Below are 17,765 nucleotides of genomic sequence, written 5' to 3'. Positions count from 1 at the left end.
CTCAGGTGGCGGCCCTTGGAAAAGTCTATGAAGAGGTCACCACCTTACATAATGTTCCTCTCTCCCCTGATGTGGCGAAGGTAACAATTGAAAAAGTACGAGTACCTAATGCTCGTGTTCCACTACCTTTAGATGAGGTAACCACTGTGGCCGATGCATTTCAGACATTCGTTGCCTGGCCCAGAGACCTCATTCGATTTATGCCCCAACCTCATGTAATAATTTCATTTCATTATATTAATTTATATTTATATTTATATATTACATATAATTTAATACAAATGTTCTTTATCTTGTAGAAACCTTTTCGGAAACCAAGTCCGGAGAAGAAGCGTGAGGTTCCAGTTGATAATCCTATAGCTTCCTTAGGTCTAATTGTTAGTCAGATTGGTAATCAACCTTTTGAAACTCCGTGAGATGATATGTTTCTTCAAATAAACATTGAACTGCCACTGATGATGTACAACATAGATTTATTAGAATTTGTATTTGGGAATCAGGAGCTCAATATAAATATAATTCAATTTTTTATGATGTAAGTATCTTTACCTATTTTTCAATTTACTTTATGTTAAATTATTATTGATTATGCTTTAACTAATAATTTGTAGGTTTTTGCATGGAGTCTATCTCATTGAGGAGAAGGAAAATGTGTATGGATTCTTAGATCCTGCATATACTAATCCCGTTGAACCAAGGTCATATGAGACCCAAGCATACATCACTAACACCCTGGAAAAAGAGGGAAAATTTTTATTTATGCCCTTATATTAATGAGTAAATTTAATTATATGTCATCAATTATTACTATTTCATGTTTTAAATATTTACTAACTTTTTTCATGGATGATATAGGCATCATTGGCAGTTACTTGTCTTATCAATGGTTGATAAGACTGATGTGTGGTTTTGTTCCCTACACAATAAGATACCCACAAATTTTAAGAATATCATTGATACGTAAGTACACTATAAACTTTACTTTGTATGTTACTAATTAACCATCTACTAACGAGGTTTTTTGTATTAACCAGTTCATGGCGTGGATATAACATCCTAAAAGGTCGATCTAGTTCAAATAATTTGAACTGGATAAGAATAAAGGTTTGTAATTTTTTCTTTCTCTTATCATTGTTTATCAATATACTAACTTTTACTTTTATTGAATTATAGTGTAATAAACAACCATGAAGTTATTAATGTGGCTATTACATTATGCAATGGATGATTACCATTATAAGACTAGGTGTTAAAACTGGTTGGAAAGAGGTAACATGATATGTTAAATCATTTTTATAATTGTTGAACATATATGTATCTAAAAACTAATTTATGTCAACTATATTTTGCAATGCAGTTATTCACGGAAGAAATACCAATGAATTCAGAAGCCATGTCATATGTGAGACATTCTTAGTCCACATATTTCATAAATTTTTATAACTCTAGGATAGCTGATCAATAGTGTAGGGATTATATGTAATTTGATTACTTGTTTGTAATGTACATTTAGATTCTCTAAATTTATCTCTATATTTATGTATTTGTCTGGTTGGGTACATTTTGATCAATATACAGGTTAATTTATATGAGTTTGGGACAAAACAGATTGCACTAAAAACAAACCACTATTTACAAGTGTGGTTATTTACCAAAGCCGCATTTGTAAATCAAGCGCATGATTTACAAATGCGGCTATTACCAAAGCCGCATTCGTAAATGTGATTTACAAGCCGCATTTGTAAACCCTAAACCCTGTCACCTCATTCAGAAGCATATACAAATGCGGCTACCTGAAATAGCCGCATTTATAAATAGTATTTACAAGTGCAACTATGTAGCCGCATTTGTATCTCTTTGATTTACGAATGTGTGCTGATCAAATGCGGCTCTATAGTCGCATTTGTAAATGTAAAATAACCGCCTTTGTTTAGCATTTATGCACTAGTGTTCTTTATAAAGATTGGTTCTTTGTAAAGACAACCTGCCACAATACACATCAACTCTTGGAAAGTAGCAACACAAAGGAAAATGCATAATTATATATTCAAAATAAAACAAAAAAATTATTAAACATGTTTAAATAAGTAACTTACTAAGATGAAAGTCAATCAAAATTGCAATAAAAATTTATCCTTCCTTAATTAGTTTACATATAAACAAGTGAATGTAGATAAAAAAAAATCATCAGATTAAAATACTCTATGTATCTATAATAAAAATGGGAACTATTTTTAGGGTAAGAAAAGAATCACTCAAAACATTATTTCAGAAATGCATTCTTAAAGTGATATGTGACACTCCCTTCTTTCATTTTCGATGACACGTGACACTTCCTTCCTTCACTGTGTCTCTCTCTATTATTTTTTACTTTTTGTTCTTTCTCTCTCTTTTTAGTTTTTCCTTTCGCTCTCTCTCATTACATTTTCGAATGCTCTCTGACATTGTGTTGCTCTTTGCTCTCTCTCTCTCTCTCATTTTCTTTTTCGCTATTCTGTCACAACCACCTCTACTCTCTCATAGGTTCTTCGTGATTTTGTTCTTTGTGAAAATGAATGCACCATATGTTTAAGCATCGTATCCTCCACCTCGTCGAGGTAAGATCTTTGTCTTTTTTTGTACACCTGGAAAAACAAAACTACATCGTTTGCTGAGTCTTCTCCCCAAACCGTGTTACATGATTTCTAGGGTTTCAAAGTGGTAAGAACTTTCCGATTTGCGATTGGGTCGTTTTTCGAGATTTGTTGTATAATGTTGTTTTTAATCTTTTTTGGAGTCATTAGGGTTTTTGACTATTTATGGTTTCTACTTTTAATCGGTTTTTAACCGTATTTCAAAAAAAGATCTCGTAAATTTTCCTTTTATGGTTAATGTTTGTTTTTAATCGTTTACAAATTCATTAGGGTTTCTAAGTATATATGGTTTTAAAGCTTAATCGATTTTTAACCACATTTCAAAGACGTTTTCTCAAATATTTCCTTTTTATGGTTAATGTTTGTTTTTAATTGTTTTTTAGAGTCATTAGGGTTTCTGATTATTTCAAAATTTCAAAACTCATATTTGGTTATGTTGTATGTTCTTTTTTTGACACTGCTTAACTTATGTTGTTTTTAAGTGTTTCCTGAATCATTAAGTTTACATTTTTCATGTTTTGCTAAAACTATTTACCAATTTCAAAATTCAAAATGGGTTCTTTTTGTGACACTACTCTCGAGTTTTTTTTTTTGTTTATGGACATGTTTTGCAGTAAAGTAAGTTTATGTTTAACCATATTTCAAGGTAATGATTTTTTAATTTCAAATTTGATTTCTGATGAATTTTGGAGCCTTTTTTTTACTATTTATACATCATCTTCTCATTGGATTCTGCCATGCATTCCTCAATCATATTGCTCTCAAAACTCCCAAAAGGTCATCACCCATTCTTGGTAAACTTATCTTTTGTGTTTACTACATTTCATACTGATGTTATTCCAGTTTAATTTTTTTGATTTGTTTTGTGTAGTTTCTTTTATGCCAAACATTTGTTTTGTTTTTCTTTTTCATCATATTTCTCATTTATAATTTTTTTTCATATTGTCGAAATTAAATGTTTTGTTTTGTTATGTGTTTTTTTTTCATATTGAATTTTGCATTATTCCTCAATCTTATTGTTCTCAAAATCCCCAAAAGGTCTTCAACAGTTCTTCGTAAGTTTATCACTTTTGTTTACTACATTACATACTAATGTTATTCTGGTTTAAATTAATTTCGATTTAAATTTTTTGTTTTGTTATGTGCAATTTTTTTTATGCCAAGCATTTGTTCTGTTTTACTTTTTCATCATATTTCTCATCTACAATTATTTTTTTCATATTGATGTTCATCCGATTTAAATATTTTGTTATGTGTTTTTTCATTGATGTTCATCTGATTTAAATGTTTTATGTTGTTTTGTGTCTTTTTTCATATTGATGTTCATCTGGTTTAATATTTTTTTTTGTTATGTGCAATATTGTTTTTATACAAAGCATTTGTTCTGTTTTGAAATTTAAAATTTTGAATTTGAAATGTAGTGGTATTGGTATTGGTTTTCTATTGAATTCTCATAGTAGATCTTAGGTTTGAGGGAAAAAGTTCATATTTTTGGGGAATGTTAGGCCACTAAATTATGAAGCATAAAATAAAACATTAAGCAAAGCAACTTCAACGGTGGAAGGCTTTAAGAGAGAAATGAGTGAAATGATGAAGACAGAAGATTAAAGTTTTTATTCTTTGTTTTTTGTGCGAATTGTTTATTTTTGTTCCATTTCTGTTTGATGAACATTTTTTTTCTCATTTCCTGCATACAAAAAATACAATAAACGAAAAGAAAATGAAGAGGAAAAGAAGAAGGCAAAATAATTTGTATATGAGGTAAATTGTTTTCCATTTTCTATATTTAACATTTTTTTAATTGCGTTAGTCATTTCTTATAAGTGTTCTGACTCTGTGATTCCTATACTCCAACAAAAGTCTTTTCAGTTCTTTATTTGATATCCCGTGAAGATATCTTAAATATTAATAGATATTTAATTAGTTTCATTGTTTAATATATTATATAAATTATACTAATTCATTGTTTTCTTAATAATTGAAACATGTTAGATTTGTTTGGAGGTAAATGACTATTTTCATTGTCAGATACATTTATTACTATTTGTTGCTTTTTGTGATAATAAATGGTAAGAAGCCATGGAGGTGAAGGAAAAAAAGAGGCCGTGTTGCTCCACGAAAACTTCTTTCATTTATGGGTTATTGGCCAAAAGGATCCAAACTCAAATTACGATGTCCACAAGATTAAATCTGTAGTACAAAGGATATATGCTTCTAATGAATTATACCGAAACTGCAGTGTGGTGCTTAGATTTAATGCTATATATTTAAATTGGATATTAAATTATTAACTTCACTAGTTATTATGAAAGAAAAGGAAGTAAGTTTATCCCATCTAACAGAAATAATACTATTATTTTTAATTATAATTATTTTTGTACGAATCTAACTTATTAGTAAATAATAAAATAAATATAGATATTGTATATTGTCTATTTTCTTTTAACTAGCAAAACGCGCAGCAGCAATACTAAAATAAAATTTGGGACAGGTCATGTAGTTATGCATAAGATGATAATGGAGAGCTGTCTTGTCTTAAAAAATCCAGCTCATTATATGTCATGTTATTTGTTAATTAGGTATCTGTAGAAAAATATTTCATATTTTTTTTAACTTGTAATTACTTTTATTTTTTTATTTTAAATGAAATTATTTAAAAAGATTTCTGTAAAATATTATTAGTTTTTTATTTATTTCAAGAATTAAAAGTTGGGTTCAAATTAAAAAATATATTAAAAGTTAAGATGATTTTTCTTTCACTTTATTTCATATTTAAAATATGCTATAATATATATATATATATATAATATTATGGGTAATCTGCATTACTCAGGGTAACTTAATCATAGACACAAAATTCATCACTATTGGTTTTAACTAATATTTGGCGGTTAAAAATACAAACCACAAAATATAAATTTTATTTTTTATAATAATGAATTACGTATTAAAAATTATTATTATTAAATAAAAATTAATTTTAAAAACAAAAAATAATTAATTACTATATTAACTAAATTAGATATTATTTTAGAGATTAAAAAAAATTAGTTTCTAAATTAATTTTTATGTTAATGATTTTTAAATTAGTTACTAAGATTTTTATATTAAATTTAGAACTTAAATAATTTGTAGTTAAAATCTTATAATTAATTAAATACCAATTTAAAAATTATTTAACTATAATAAAAATTAATTTAAAAATCAAAAATTATTTTAATTTTTAATTTAATTATTATAATAATTAATTCTTTTTTCTTTAAAATCAATTTCTATTCAATAATTTTATTGTAGTGTATATTTTATTAAATTTATAAAATAAAATAAACAACTTATTTAAGTTTATTACTAACATTTTGAGCTTGTAAAATATGGGCACCTTTAAGCAAAAATGACTGAATTAGGTTGTACCCCATATATTCACGACGAAGGAAGACCGTTTGCAAGCCTTGCCCTCAGCTCTCTTCGCAAGATCTTTCCAGAGGCTGCCTTTGGAATTGAACCCACAAAGAAAACCCTACTGATTCTTTTGTAAAACACAACCTGCCACCAAAATATACAAATTTGCTTTTGCATTTAGAAACTTTTAGAAGCTTTTGCATCATTTAACACTATATAATATTATAATATTTATATGGGTTAAATATCTTTTTATCCTTATATCATACTACGAAAGTGATTTTTTTTTTCTAATTCAAACATTTTACTTACTGGATATATGTAGTAAAAATACTATTAAATTGAGTCGAGTGTTCTTTTACATAAATTGTGTTATAATAAAGGAAGAAACATGTTAACACCCATATAATAGGGTTTTTATCATTATGAGGTTTTTTTTTTTGCTTTTTAAAAAAATGGAGTAAAATTACAAATTTAGGCAAGTCGTACCAATTCGGCACGACTTCATATGCACAAATCGTTCTAATTTAACACGACTATGCCATGTCATACTAAAGTCGTGCCAACTTGGCATGATTTCTGCCTTGTCATATTGAAATCGTGTCAACTTGGCACGACTTCTGCCACGTCATATTTTTTAATTTTTTTTAAATTTTATTGTTTATATATTGGGTAGTAAGTTATGTAATGTTAAAAATTAATTTGATACATAATTTTCTAAAAGTGTTAGTTTTAAGGAACAAAAGATTGGATAATCATGTATGGATCATGTCCGACGTCATTAAATATCAAAATATCAAAAAATTTGCATACATGAGACATTAAATATCAAAATATACTTTTTGGCTAGTGAGAAACCATGTTCGAGGGCAATGTCCTAAGGAGTTAATGACTCAAAGTTTGAATAAGTTGATTATCCAAACATGATCCATACATGATTATCCAATTTTTTGTTCCTTAAAACTAACATTCTTAAAAAATTATGTATCAAATTAATTTTTAACATTACATAACTTACTACCTAATATATAAACAATAAAATTAAAAAAAATATATGACACGACAAAAGTCGTGTCAAGTTGACACGACTTCATTATGACATGACAAAGTTGTGTCTAATTGAGACGATTTGTGCATATGAAGTCGTGCCGAATTGACACGACTAACCTAAATTTGTAATTTTTTTTAAACATACCCCATTTTGTTAAAAAGAAAAAAAAACCCTATGATCAAAATTCCAATATAATAATATTATTATGTAAAAGAAATTGATAGACTTATTTTTTATAGTTTTTTTTACTATACTCAGATATTTAAAGTTTGAACTACAAATAATGAAAATTAATTTCGTTTGAAATTACATAAAAAAATCATATTTAACTCATTTTTATTTTTTAGTTTATAGTACAAATAAAGAAAAAAAAATAAGAATTATATTAGTTGGGGTGTCCGATGCTAATTATTAATACCTGCTTTGAGATGTATTGTTTGATTTCTTCCTCAGAGATCTTAGAACCATTTGACAGTACAACAAATGCAACTGGAACCTCTCCTGCAACTTCATCCTTCATGCTGAAATCAACGTGATCATTAAACTTTGTGTTGAAAGAGAAAAGCAAAGAAATAGGATAGGATAAAAATTGACATTATATGATAAATATAGAACTCACGACACAACAACAGCCTCAGAAATGTTCGGGTGGACAATTAGCATGGCTTCCAGCTCAGCAGGAGCAACTTGAAATCCTTTGTATTTGATCAACTCCTTCAACCGATCAACGATGAAAATCTGGTCATCATCGTCCATGTATCCAATATCACCCGTATGCAACCATCCATCTTTGTCTATAGTTATTTTTGTCGCCTCTTCATCATTTAGGTAACCTAACCAAAAAATGCTTATGCACTTTTCCTATACTCCTCTAATTCATATTTCTTACATAGTTTCAGTATCAAATGATATAAAACTACCTAAAATTAATTATTACTTTATCTATAACTTCATACAAAATATACTTTCTAAAATCAATCAAATCATTAGTATATACTCATACATTATCAAATGTTTATTTATATAAAAAAAAAACAGTACAGATTCAAACTTATCTTATAAATGGATTCTTTTAATTATATATAAAAAAAAAGTCATGTTTTAAAATTACAAGTTCAAGGTCTGATACTTTTAAAGCTCGACTTCTCTGTATTTATTTATCTTTTTACAAAATGTCATGTTTTAAATACATGATTTTTTTTAATACATATGATTTCTTCTTCTTTTTTACTTTTTAAAATTGTTTTTTTCATTTTTGCATATTTTTTATTTGATTTTTTTTTTATAATTTGGTAAATAAATTAAAATTTAAATATTGTGATATTTTCATTTTTTTTCAAATATTCACACAAAAAATTTAATAAATATAAACCACGTATAATTTTCATAGTCAAGTTATCCAAAATAATCTCAAAATAAAAAAATATGTATATATAAATACTAAAAAAATAAAGAAAAGTAAAAAAAATAAAAATTCTTAATCAAATTATTAAGAAAAATCTCAAAATAAAAAAAATGTTTATAAAAATTTATAAAGCATACAAAATTTTTAAAAAAAAAACTATTAATCAAATTATTTAAAAATATGTTTATATAAAAATTAAAGAAACATAAATAATTTCAAAAAGTAAGTGGAATATGTCAAATCAATTTTTATAAAAAAAATAAATAGTAAGTTTTAAAAAAATCATAAATACTAAATACAATTTCTATAAAAGTAAAAGATAATAAAAGATTGAAGTAAAGTATTCAACTTGACGTGAGCCTTTAAAATAAAAATGAAGGACGAGCAATTGAAAAATACAAGTTCTTTATTTTTTGTATATTGGAATTACAATTTATGTATCTGTGTATTTTTTTTTAAATGTGTTTATGTGAATAAATTTGAATAAGAAAAACAGCAATAAGTAAAAGAACGTAAATTATACCTTTCATGATCTGGTTGCCTCTGATGCAAATCTCACCGGCTTGATTTCTGTGGAGAGAAGCAGCAGTGTGAGGGTCAATGATCTTCATCTCTGCGTTTCTTACTACGGTCCCGCACGAACCTGATTTCACATGCACTGCTTCCTTCGCAAACGCTAAGCTCATTGAAAGCACTGGCCCTGCCTCTGTCATCCCATACCCCTGCATGTACACGTTCGCCTTCTTTCATCCTCTCCATTTCTTTCTCATTGGGAGGTTACTTTCTATGATTCTTCCTCCCAATGATGAAAACACTTTACCAAACATACCCCACTATAATCATACACTTACATTTATACTATTATTTTAATATTTTTTCATATTATTTATTTATTTCTAAACTAATCACAATAAAATTATACAACTCCATCTTAAATATCATTTTCACTAAATTTAATGTCGTATATCTTACAATTAAGCAACTATTCATTTCCTCTTTCTGATATTTAGTTAGTTGCTTCTACAAGGAACTGCTATCAGATTTCAAAATCACCTTTTCAAAACTTTCTATTTTATCATTCTACTTTTGTATGACATAACAAATAAATAAAATAACTATTTATATTTGGTATTCGGAAGGGTGCTAAAAAAGTAAACTAATTTGACCACTTCAGGTAAACATGAAACTGGAAATCAGAAAACCTTGAATACTAAATTAACAGAAATAATTACCTGTCCAAGTGTGGCGTGGGGAAGTTTGGCCCTCACAGAGTCCTCAAGTTCCTTTCCCACAGGAGCGGCGCCAGACAAAATCATTCGAATCGAGGACAGGTCGTATCGCTCCAAATCTGGAGTCTTTGCAATGGCCAAAATGATGGGTGGCACAAACGGCGCCACGCTCACCTTGTATTTCTCGACCAATTCCAGCAACGAAGCTATCTCAAATTTGGGCATTACCAAAACCGCAGCGCCAACTCGAAGCGAACAGAGCAAAACGGTGTTGAGCGAATAAATATGGAAAAGTGGAAGCACGCACAACACCACGTCCTCGCTGCGTAGATACAGATTAGGGTTCTCTCCGTCGACTTGTTGCGCCACGCTCGTAACCATCCCCTTGTGCGTTAGCATCACTCCCTTCGGAAGCCCTGTGGTTCCTGAAGAATACGGCAGCGCAACTACGTCGTCCGGGGATATTTTAACGCCGGGAATGTCTCTCTCATTCGCCTCCGTTAAATCCGAGAAGGCCAGGTAACCTTCCGGCGCCGCGTCAACGCACATCACTCTGACGTCCTTTTCCCTCGCGTAATCCTTTACTTTGTCCACGTAGGACGCCTGCGTTATGATGAGTTTGGCGTTGGACGCCGCGGCTTGCTTGGCCACCTCCGCCGGAGTGTAGAAGGGGTTAGCGGTGGTCACAGTGGCGCCACAGAAGGAGGAGCCGAGGAATGCGAAGACGAACTGGGGGCAGTTCTGGAGGAGAAGGAGGATGACGTCGCCCTTCTCGATGCCGAGTTTGTTGAGGCCGGCGGCGACTCTGCGAGAGGTGAGTTGGACCTCGGCGTAGGTGAAGCAGTCTCCGGTGGCGGCGTTGATGAGGCAGGGTCGGTGGCTGAATTGGGAGATATTTTGGAAGATGTAAGTGTGGAGAGGGAGGTGCGTGGGGATGTAAATGTCGGGGAGTTTGGAACGGAAAATGAAGTCATCATTGTGAAGTTGTGTAGATTGTTGTTGTTCCATTTTGGTTTTGGTTGCTACGTTGTTGGTTTGGGTGGTGGAGAGTGTGAATGGGAGTGAAAGATGAGAAAGTAGAGTGGAAAAGAATGTGATGAGGAAGTTGTTGATGAGTTATGTGGGTTGTAGTTTCTTGCGTCACGATGCTTTCTCTGCTTTTCTTTTGCAGATTTGGTTTGGATCAGTTGGACATGTTAGTGTAGAATCCGTAGTTCTACGGTGGAACAGCTAGAAATAGAGTTCATTGCCATCTTATGTTTTTTATTTTTTATTTTTAAAAAACAAAATTATACTTTCACCTTCAAGATACAAAAACACGCACTGATCCTCCTTAATAATATAATAATATATATCAGCATTTAAAAAATAAAAAAATATAATTATTAATATTTTGAATGGTTAAATAAGGATTTTTTTTTGTTGCTATTAAAATATATTATTACTCTTTCTTTTGTTTGTATTTTAAATTAATTCATGATTATCATAATTAGTAACTTATATTCTATATTTAATTACTTTTTTAGAGATAATATCCTCTTAATAATTAATACTTGAATATTCTAATCAAGTTTGTTTCTTACTTGTTCACTTAAAATATTAATATATATTATTATCAATGCAAAGTTTTTTGTTCTTTTTAAAGATGTAAAGTATTTTTTTTTTCTTTTATGTGTACATTCTCAAAAGTTACTATGGAAATTCATTCTTTCTGTCCGAATTATTATTAAATTTTCTAAGATATTTTTATAAATATATAAATATGTATGTATATATGTAAATTATTTTATATTTTTTTTTAATTTTATTTATTATATAAAATAAAATAATCAAATAATTTACCATAAGAAAATTATTAAATAAAAATTATTTTTAAAAATAAAAAATAATTAGTAACTATATTAACTAAATTAAATATTATTTTAGAGATAATTAAAAAATTGCTATTGGTATGGAAAGTAATTTTTATTATTATTTATTATATTCTCTGAAAATATATCTAATTTAGTTAATACAGTAATTAATTATTTTTTATTTTAAAGTAGTATTTATTTAATAATTTTTTGTAATATATTTATGGTATATGGTTGGAAAATAATTTTGGTGGCTAGATCTTAAACTAAGTTAATCATACTTGGTTGGCAAACTTTAAAACTTTAATAGAGACAGGGAAGATAGTACCAAGTATTTATAGTTTTTATTGTATAAATATTAAACAATCATCTTATCCTCAGTTTTTTTACATCAAATATTATATATATATATATATATATATGATACATTTACTTGCTGATAAAAGAAATTAATAACCGATTTTTTCTTAAACAGCTACTTGACATTTTTTTTATAACAAACAACTAAGATGTTTGATTAAAACAAAATTCAAATTATTTAATAATAAAAAGGTAATAAAAGCCGTTATAAGATAATTTTGTATACAATAATAGAGTTCTCAATCCCAACATCAAAACTCAAAAAAAAAAAAAATTATCTTTCTTATATTAGTAAAATTAAACTGTATCTTAAAATATAAAAAAAAAAAGTATGGTAACAAAATTTGTCAACAGTTACATTTTTTTGAATGACATAGCATCCTTCTCGGCTTATATTAATCAAATTCTTTATATTATGTGTTTGATGAACTATTTGTTTGCATAAATGTAAAATCATTTTGGTAACGTGAAAATTGATCTTAATTAAGTGTGGTCTCCCATAACTTATTTCAGTCACCTTTGAGATGTCTTCGATTACAACGTGGAGAGACTTGAATCAAGAAGGGAAATTTAAAGAATGTCTTTCTCATCATAAATAAAAAAAAAAAGAAAAGAGTGAGATTATAATAGGAAGTGATTTTTTCTCAACAGATATGGAAAAATAGTGGAAAAAAATGTACAAAAGTAAGTAAAATACATGACGAAAATATAGATCACATCATTTTGAATTCTAAAATTATAGATGGAAAAACTTGAATTACATTTAAGTCTTATAATAAAATTAATAGTTCAAAAAAAGAGCTTAAAAAACTCCTGTTATGAAAAATACTCTTTTAAAATTAAAAGAATAATGATTTTCTTTCTACACAAAAATTGTTTGAATAAACTTTATGAAAACTTAAAAGCAAAAGATACACTCAAAAAGAAGAAAATAGTCTCAATTAGATTAAATCAACAATCAAATTATACCCATAAAATGATAGATGGTTCTTCTAAAACTATTAAAAAATCACTATACGTATATTGATCAACGGATCAAAATTTAAAACAAAACTCAAAATTGAAAGGAAAAAATAATTATATTAACATTAATCTTATTCATCCTCAAAATTATACAATAAAGCAACATGGATTTCAATACAACACCACTGGGTTTAGAAATAAGAACAAAGAACCTCATTATTTGGTTAAAGGAAACGCATTCTAAACTAGCTTCAAGTAAAAAAAAATTACACCACTTCATTAGGAAATGATGGAGGATCTATCAACTCCAACTTTTCAACCGAACAATTTAAAACAAACACGATGAACAGTAGAAGAAGAATTCGCATAATTAGAAACTAAGGAACAACAAAAGTTATAATTAAAAAATATAAAGATTAGAAATGAAATATGCATGAGTTTATATTTACGAAAAATATAAATATCATTAAAGTCTTATTACCAGTTGAGAAACCACTTTTAAAATAAAAATCAAAAGGAGGAAATCAAACTCTCCAAGAATTTCAAATTTTATAAAAAAAAGGTTAATTTTATTTATATCAACTTGAGTGACATCTACTATTTATAGTAAGATTACAAGAAAAATATAGATAATGATAAAAATATTTAATCATTAAATATATAAACAAAATTGTTTATTAATCAATTTAATAATGAATTTTAGTTATTGATGTAATGTTTAAAATCCATTATCGATTTCAGTGATCAAAATTAGTAATAGATTTAAATGATCAATTTCAATTAAAAAAATTGCTCAAATTAAAGTATAATAAATTATTTCACTAAAATATTTAATATTTCATATGTTACTATTTAAAAAATATATTTACTGTGTAATTAAAAATATAATCAATGATTCATATTGCATATGTCCCTAAAATAATTTTAAAAACTTAATACTTTTAGACATAAATTCCTGAAGTTTTATGAGACGTAAATGTGAGTGTCGCGCTGGCACGAAGCATATTCACATAAAATCCTTGGTTGGCTCCTATTAAATGAAACTAAGGTCCCCAAGTGCGTGGTGTCTTCGTAGCCATGTATGTGTATATTCCAATTAATGCATGCAACCACGCTCCAGGGTTTTCCATTTCCTAATAAGACAAGACAAGTCTTATCAGCTATAATATGTATCAAAAAATCTATCCAATCACATAATTTCTTCGCAAGATAAAGAAATTTGACCACTTTTCACAATATTTAATTACCTAATTTGTAGAAAAGTTTATGTAAGGGAGGTAATGAATTAGGAAAATGGGTAAAAAAATTATTTATTATGTATATAAATACATCGAGTGAATGTAGTACGAGTTTAATTTTCAAAAGTTGTGTTACATGAGTTTGACTAGATAAAGATTAAAGTTATGTAAGTTTCATATGACTTTGATTAGATTAGTGAGATTGTTTAGGATTAACATAATTTATTTTAAGATTGTTGGTGCAATATTAAATTAAAATTGTACTTTGCACGAGATTTTTGAGATTTTGGCTTAAAGAAGTATACGAGGTTCTCACGATTTCACCATAAGTCATTATTACAAAAATTTTAAACGCACGTTTCGTCATATTTTATTATGATGATTGCGTTAAAATGGTACAACGTACTTGAAATTTTTTGTCAAGAACTCTAGTTGATGGTTCACCGTGAGGTTCAAGTCTGATGGGTTTGAACATTTTCATGCAGATAAGTTGTGTTATGCTATTTGTTGTAGCTATATAGGTAAAGAGGATCTAAATAGTATCTGAGGCTGGTTGTATAATTGTTAATGATGATCCTTTGGTTTCTTTCTTCGAGTCACATTCCACAAATGTTGATGTTCAATCGGGGTTGTTCTAAAAAGGTACTCCGACGATCAAGTAAGTACTATGTGTAAATAGTGTATATTGGTAATTGATAAAACTGTAACCTACACCACCGTAGATGGTTTACTTATAGTGTTGGTCATGGACCCTTTTTATGATGAGTCAAATCAATCAAATATCAGTTGTTAACTGATTCATAGCATGATCCCTGATTTATAAGGAGGTATATTAATATATTGAAATATCTTAAGAATATTTTTACAAAATGGTAAATACACTCACCAAACAATTTTAACATAAGTTGAATCCACAATTCAATAAAATTCCATATTAAATTTTGAATTCCTAATTTTGCTCACCTTAAAATCTTTTACTTTCAATGGATTACTTTGAAAAAGGAAGGATTAGAAATCCCCTAACTATCAAACATACAACATAAATTAGCATTAATTTTTTTTTCGGTCAAATCTTAAATGCAACAACATACCTTCACACTTAACAAAAACAAAAAGTTATAAACTTGAGAGATTAAGAAAAACTTTCTTATCCAAATCGCAAATATAAATTCTAGATAAGTTTGGTCGTTTCACTATTAAATCAGCTATGACTTTTTTTTTGGATTCAGGAGTTCCCTGTGGTTGGGGTAAATTTATTTGGTCTTCATATCTTCCGCCTTCCAAAACTCTTGTCCTTTGAAAGGTCTGCATATTTTTTCTATGTGTACGCTTTGTGAAAAACACAAAAAATCTATTCAATGTTTATTTTTTGAATGTTCTAATGCTTTGCGTATTTGGAGTTGGGTTCGACATATTTTTCCTACTTCTCATTTCTCTAATAAAGATTATCTTCTTTCTTTTATTAAGAGTGATGGTAGTACTTTGGTTAAATTGATTAAACTTGCTTTAATAACTTTTTCTATTTGGATGCTATGACGTAAGAGGAATTATGCTCGTTTTCAGGATAAGATTGAGGTTTTTAGGGTTATTTCGGTTATTAAAGATTTAACTCATCTAATGAGTAATTCGTCTAAAGCTTCAATGAAGAATGATATGTTGAATTTCAACGTGATCAAGTTTTTTGGTATTACTACTCGTTAAGGGTGGGCAAAAAATCCAAATTACAAAATCAAATCCATAATGATCCAAATCCATATTAGTTTTAATCCATTTAAGTGGATTTATCTTAAATCCAAATCCATATTTTTGGATTTTAAATCCAATCCATTTAATTGGATATGGATTAGATACATTTTTGGATTATCCAAATTGCATTTTTGGTTGGGTTTTGACTTGGCCCGATCCAAGTTGAGCCAACACAATCCAGGCCGATGTTGACCAGAGCAAGCCCGAACCGATGTTTAGTCATTCGGGCCTGAATCGTTATCAAGTGTCCGAGCCTGGGCCGAGGCCGATTTCGAGCTGAGCGGGCCAAGGCCGATATTGCGCCGAGCGGGCTCGGGTCGACGTTGAGTCGAGCGGGCCCGGGTCGACGTTGAGTCGATCGGGCCCGGGTCGACGTTGAGTCCAGCAGGCTCGGGTCAATGTTGAGTCGTGCGGGCCCGGGCTGATGTTGAGTCGAGCGGGCCCGGGCCAATGTCGATTCGAGCGGGCTCGGGCCAATGTCATTCCGAGCGGACACAGGCCGATGTTGAGTCGTACGGGCCTAGGTTGATGTCGAGTCGTAAGGGCCTGGGCCGACCTCGAGTCGTACGGGCCCAGGCCGACCTCGAGTCGTACGGGCCCGGGCCGACCTCGAGTCGTACGGGCCCTGGCCGACCTCGAGTCGTACGGGCCCTGGCCGACCTCGAGTCGTACGGGCTTGGGCCGACCTCGAGTCGTACGGGCCCGGGCCGACCTCGATTCGTACGGTTCCGGGTCGATGTTAAGTCGTACGGGCCTGGGTCAATGTCAAGTTGTACGGGCCCGGGCCAATATTAAGTCGTACGGGCCTGAGTTGATGTCGATTCGTACGGGCTCGGGTCGATGTCAAGTCGTACGGGCCTATGCCAATGTCGAGTCGTACGGGCCAGGACGATCTCGAGTTGTACGGGCCCGAGCCGATGTTAAGTCGTACGGGCCCGGGTCGATGTCGAGTCGTACGGGCTCGAATCAATGTCGAGTCGTACGGTGCCAGATTGATGTTGAGTCGTACGAGCCCGGGCCGATGTCGAGTCGTACGGCCCGGGTCGATGTCGAGTTGTACGGGCCCGGGCCGATGTTAAGTCGTACAGGCCCGTATCGATGTTGAGTCGTACGGGCCCGGGCTGATGTCGAGTTGTACGGGCCCGGGCCGATGTTAAGTCGTACAGGCCCGTACCGATGTTGAGTCGTACGGGCCCGGGCTGATGTCGAGGTTCTGGTCCCGGGCCTGATGTCTTGTCGTTTAGGCTCGGGCCGATGTCGAGTCGTCCAGGCCTGGGCCTATGTCGAGTCGTCCGGGCCCGGGATGATGTCGAGACGTCTAGGCCCGAGTAGATGTTGAGTCGTCCGGGCTCGGGTCGATTTTGTATCGTCTGGGCCCGAGCCGATGTCGATTCGTTCGAGACCGAGCCGATGTCGAGTGGTCCGGGCTCAGAATGTCGAGTGGTCCGGGCCCGGGTCGATGTTGAACCGAGTTGGTTCGTGTTGATCCGCGTCCAAGTTGAGTCGGATTAGGCCCAGTTCGAGCCAAGTTAGTTTGTGTCCATATCAAAATGGATTTAATGTATTTGACAAAGTGGATTTAATCTAATTAAGAAAGTGGATTTAATTCACTTTAAATGGATTTAAGAAAAATCCAAATAAATTTGATCTAGTTAAAATGGATATGGATTTTAAATCCAATCCATTTATTTGGATTTGGATTGGATCTAGATTGGATTTTGAAAAATCCAATCCATGACCACTCCTACTACTCGTATTGTTAAAGTTCTTCGTCCTCTTCCTATTAGATTGAAGTTTCTTTCACCAGGCTGGGTTAAAATTAACACTGATGGGGCTGCTAGGGGATATCCTGGTCTTGCTACTTGTGGAGGTATTTTCCGTGGGAGTA

General features: G+C 31.0%; 1 protein-coding gene and 1 long non-coding RNA gene across 2 annotated transcripts; one reads left to right on the top strand and one right to left on the bottom strand.

The window, feature by feature from the left end:
- Positions 1–5,882: 5,882 nt before the first annotated feature.
- LOC137807344 (4-coumarate--CoA ligase CCL1) lies at positions 5,883–10,725 on the bottom strand. The gene is made up of 5 exons (XM_068607949.2): positions 9,721–10,725; positions 9,012–9,210; positions 7,703–7,916; positions 7,502–7,604; positions 5,883–6,176 (listed from the first exon to the last, which is right to left on the bottom strand). The coding sequence occupies exons 1-5, from the start codon at positions 10,723–10,725 to the stop codon at positions 6,054–6,056; spliced, it is 1,644 nt and encodes a 547-aa protein (XP_068464050.2). The 3' UTR covers positions 5,883–6,053.
- On the top strand, positions 10,117–11,024 carry LOC137807346 (uncharacterized). Its single transcript, XR_011080500.2, has 2 exons — positions 10,117–10,236; positions 10,316–11,024. It is a non-coding gene; the product is annotated as an uncharacterized LOC137807346 (long non-coding RNA).
- The last annotated feature ends 6,741 nt before the right edge of the window (positions 11,025–17,765 follow it).

Source organism: Phaseolus vulgaris, chromosome 3 (genome assembly GCF_051622355.1).
Source record: "Phaseolus vulgaris cultivar YP4 chromosome 3, ASM5162235v1, whole genome shotgun sequence".
Lineage (NCBI taxonomy): Eukaryota > Viridiplantae > Streptophyta > Magnoliopsida > Fabales > Fabaceae > Phaseolus > Phaseolus vulgaris.
Note: the sequence above shows the minus strand (reverse complement) of the source record. Positions and strands in the feature narration are given on the sequence as shown.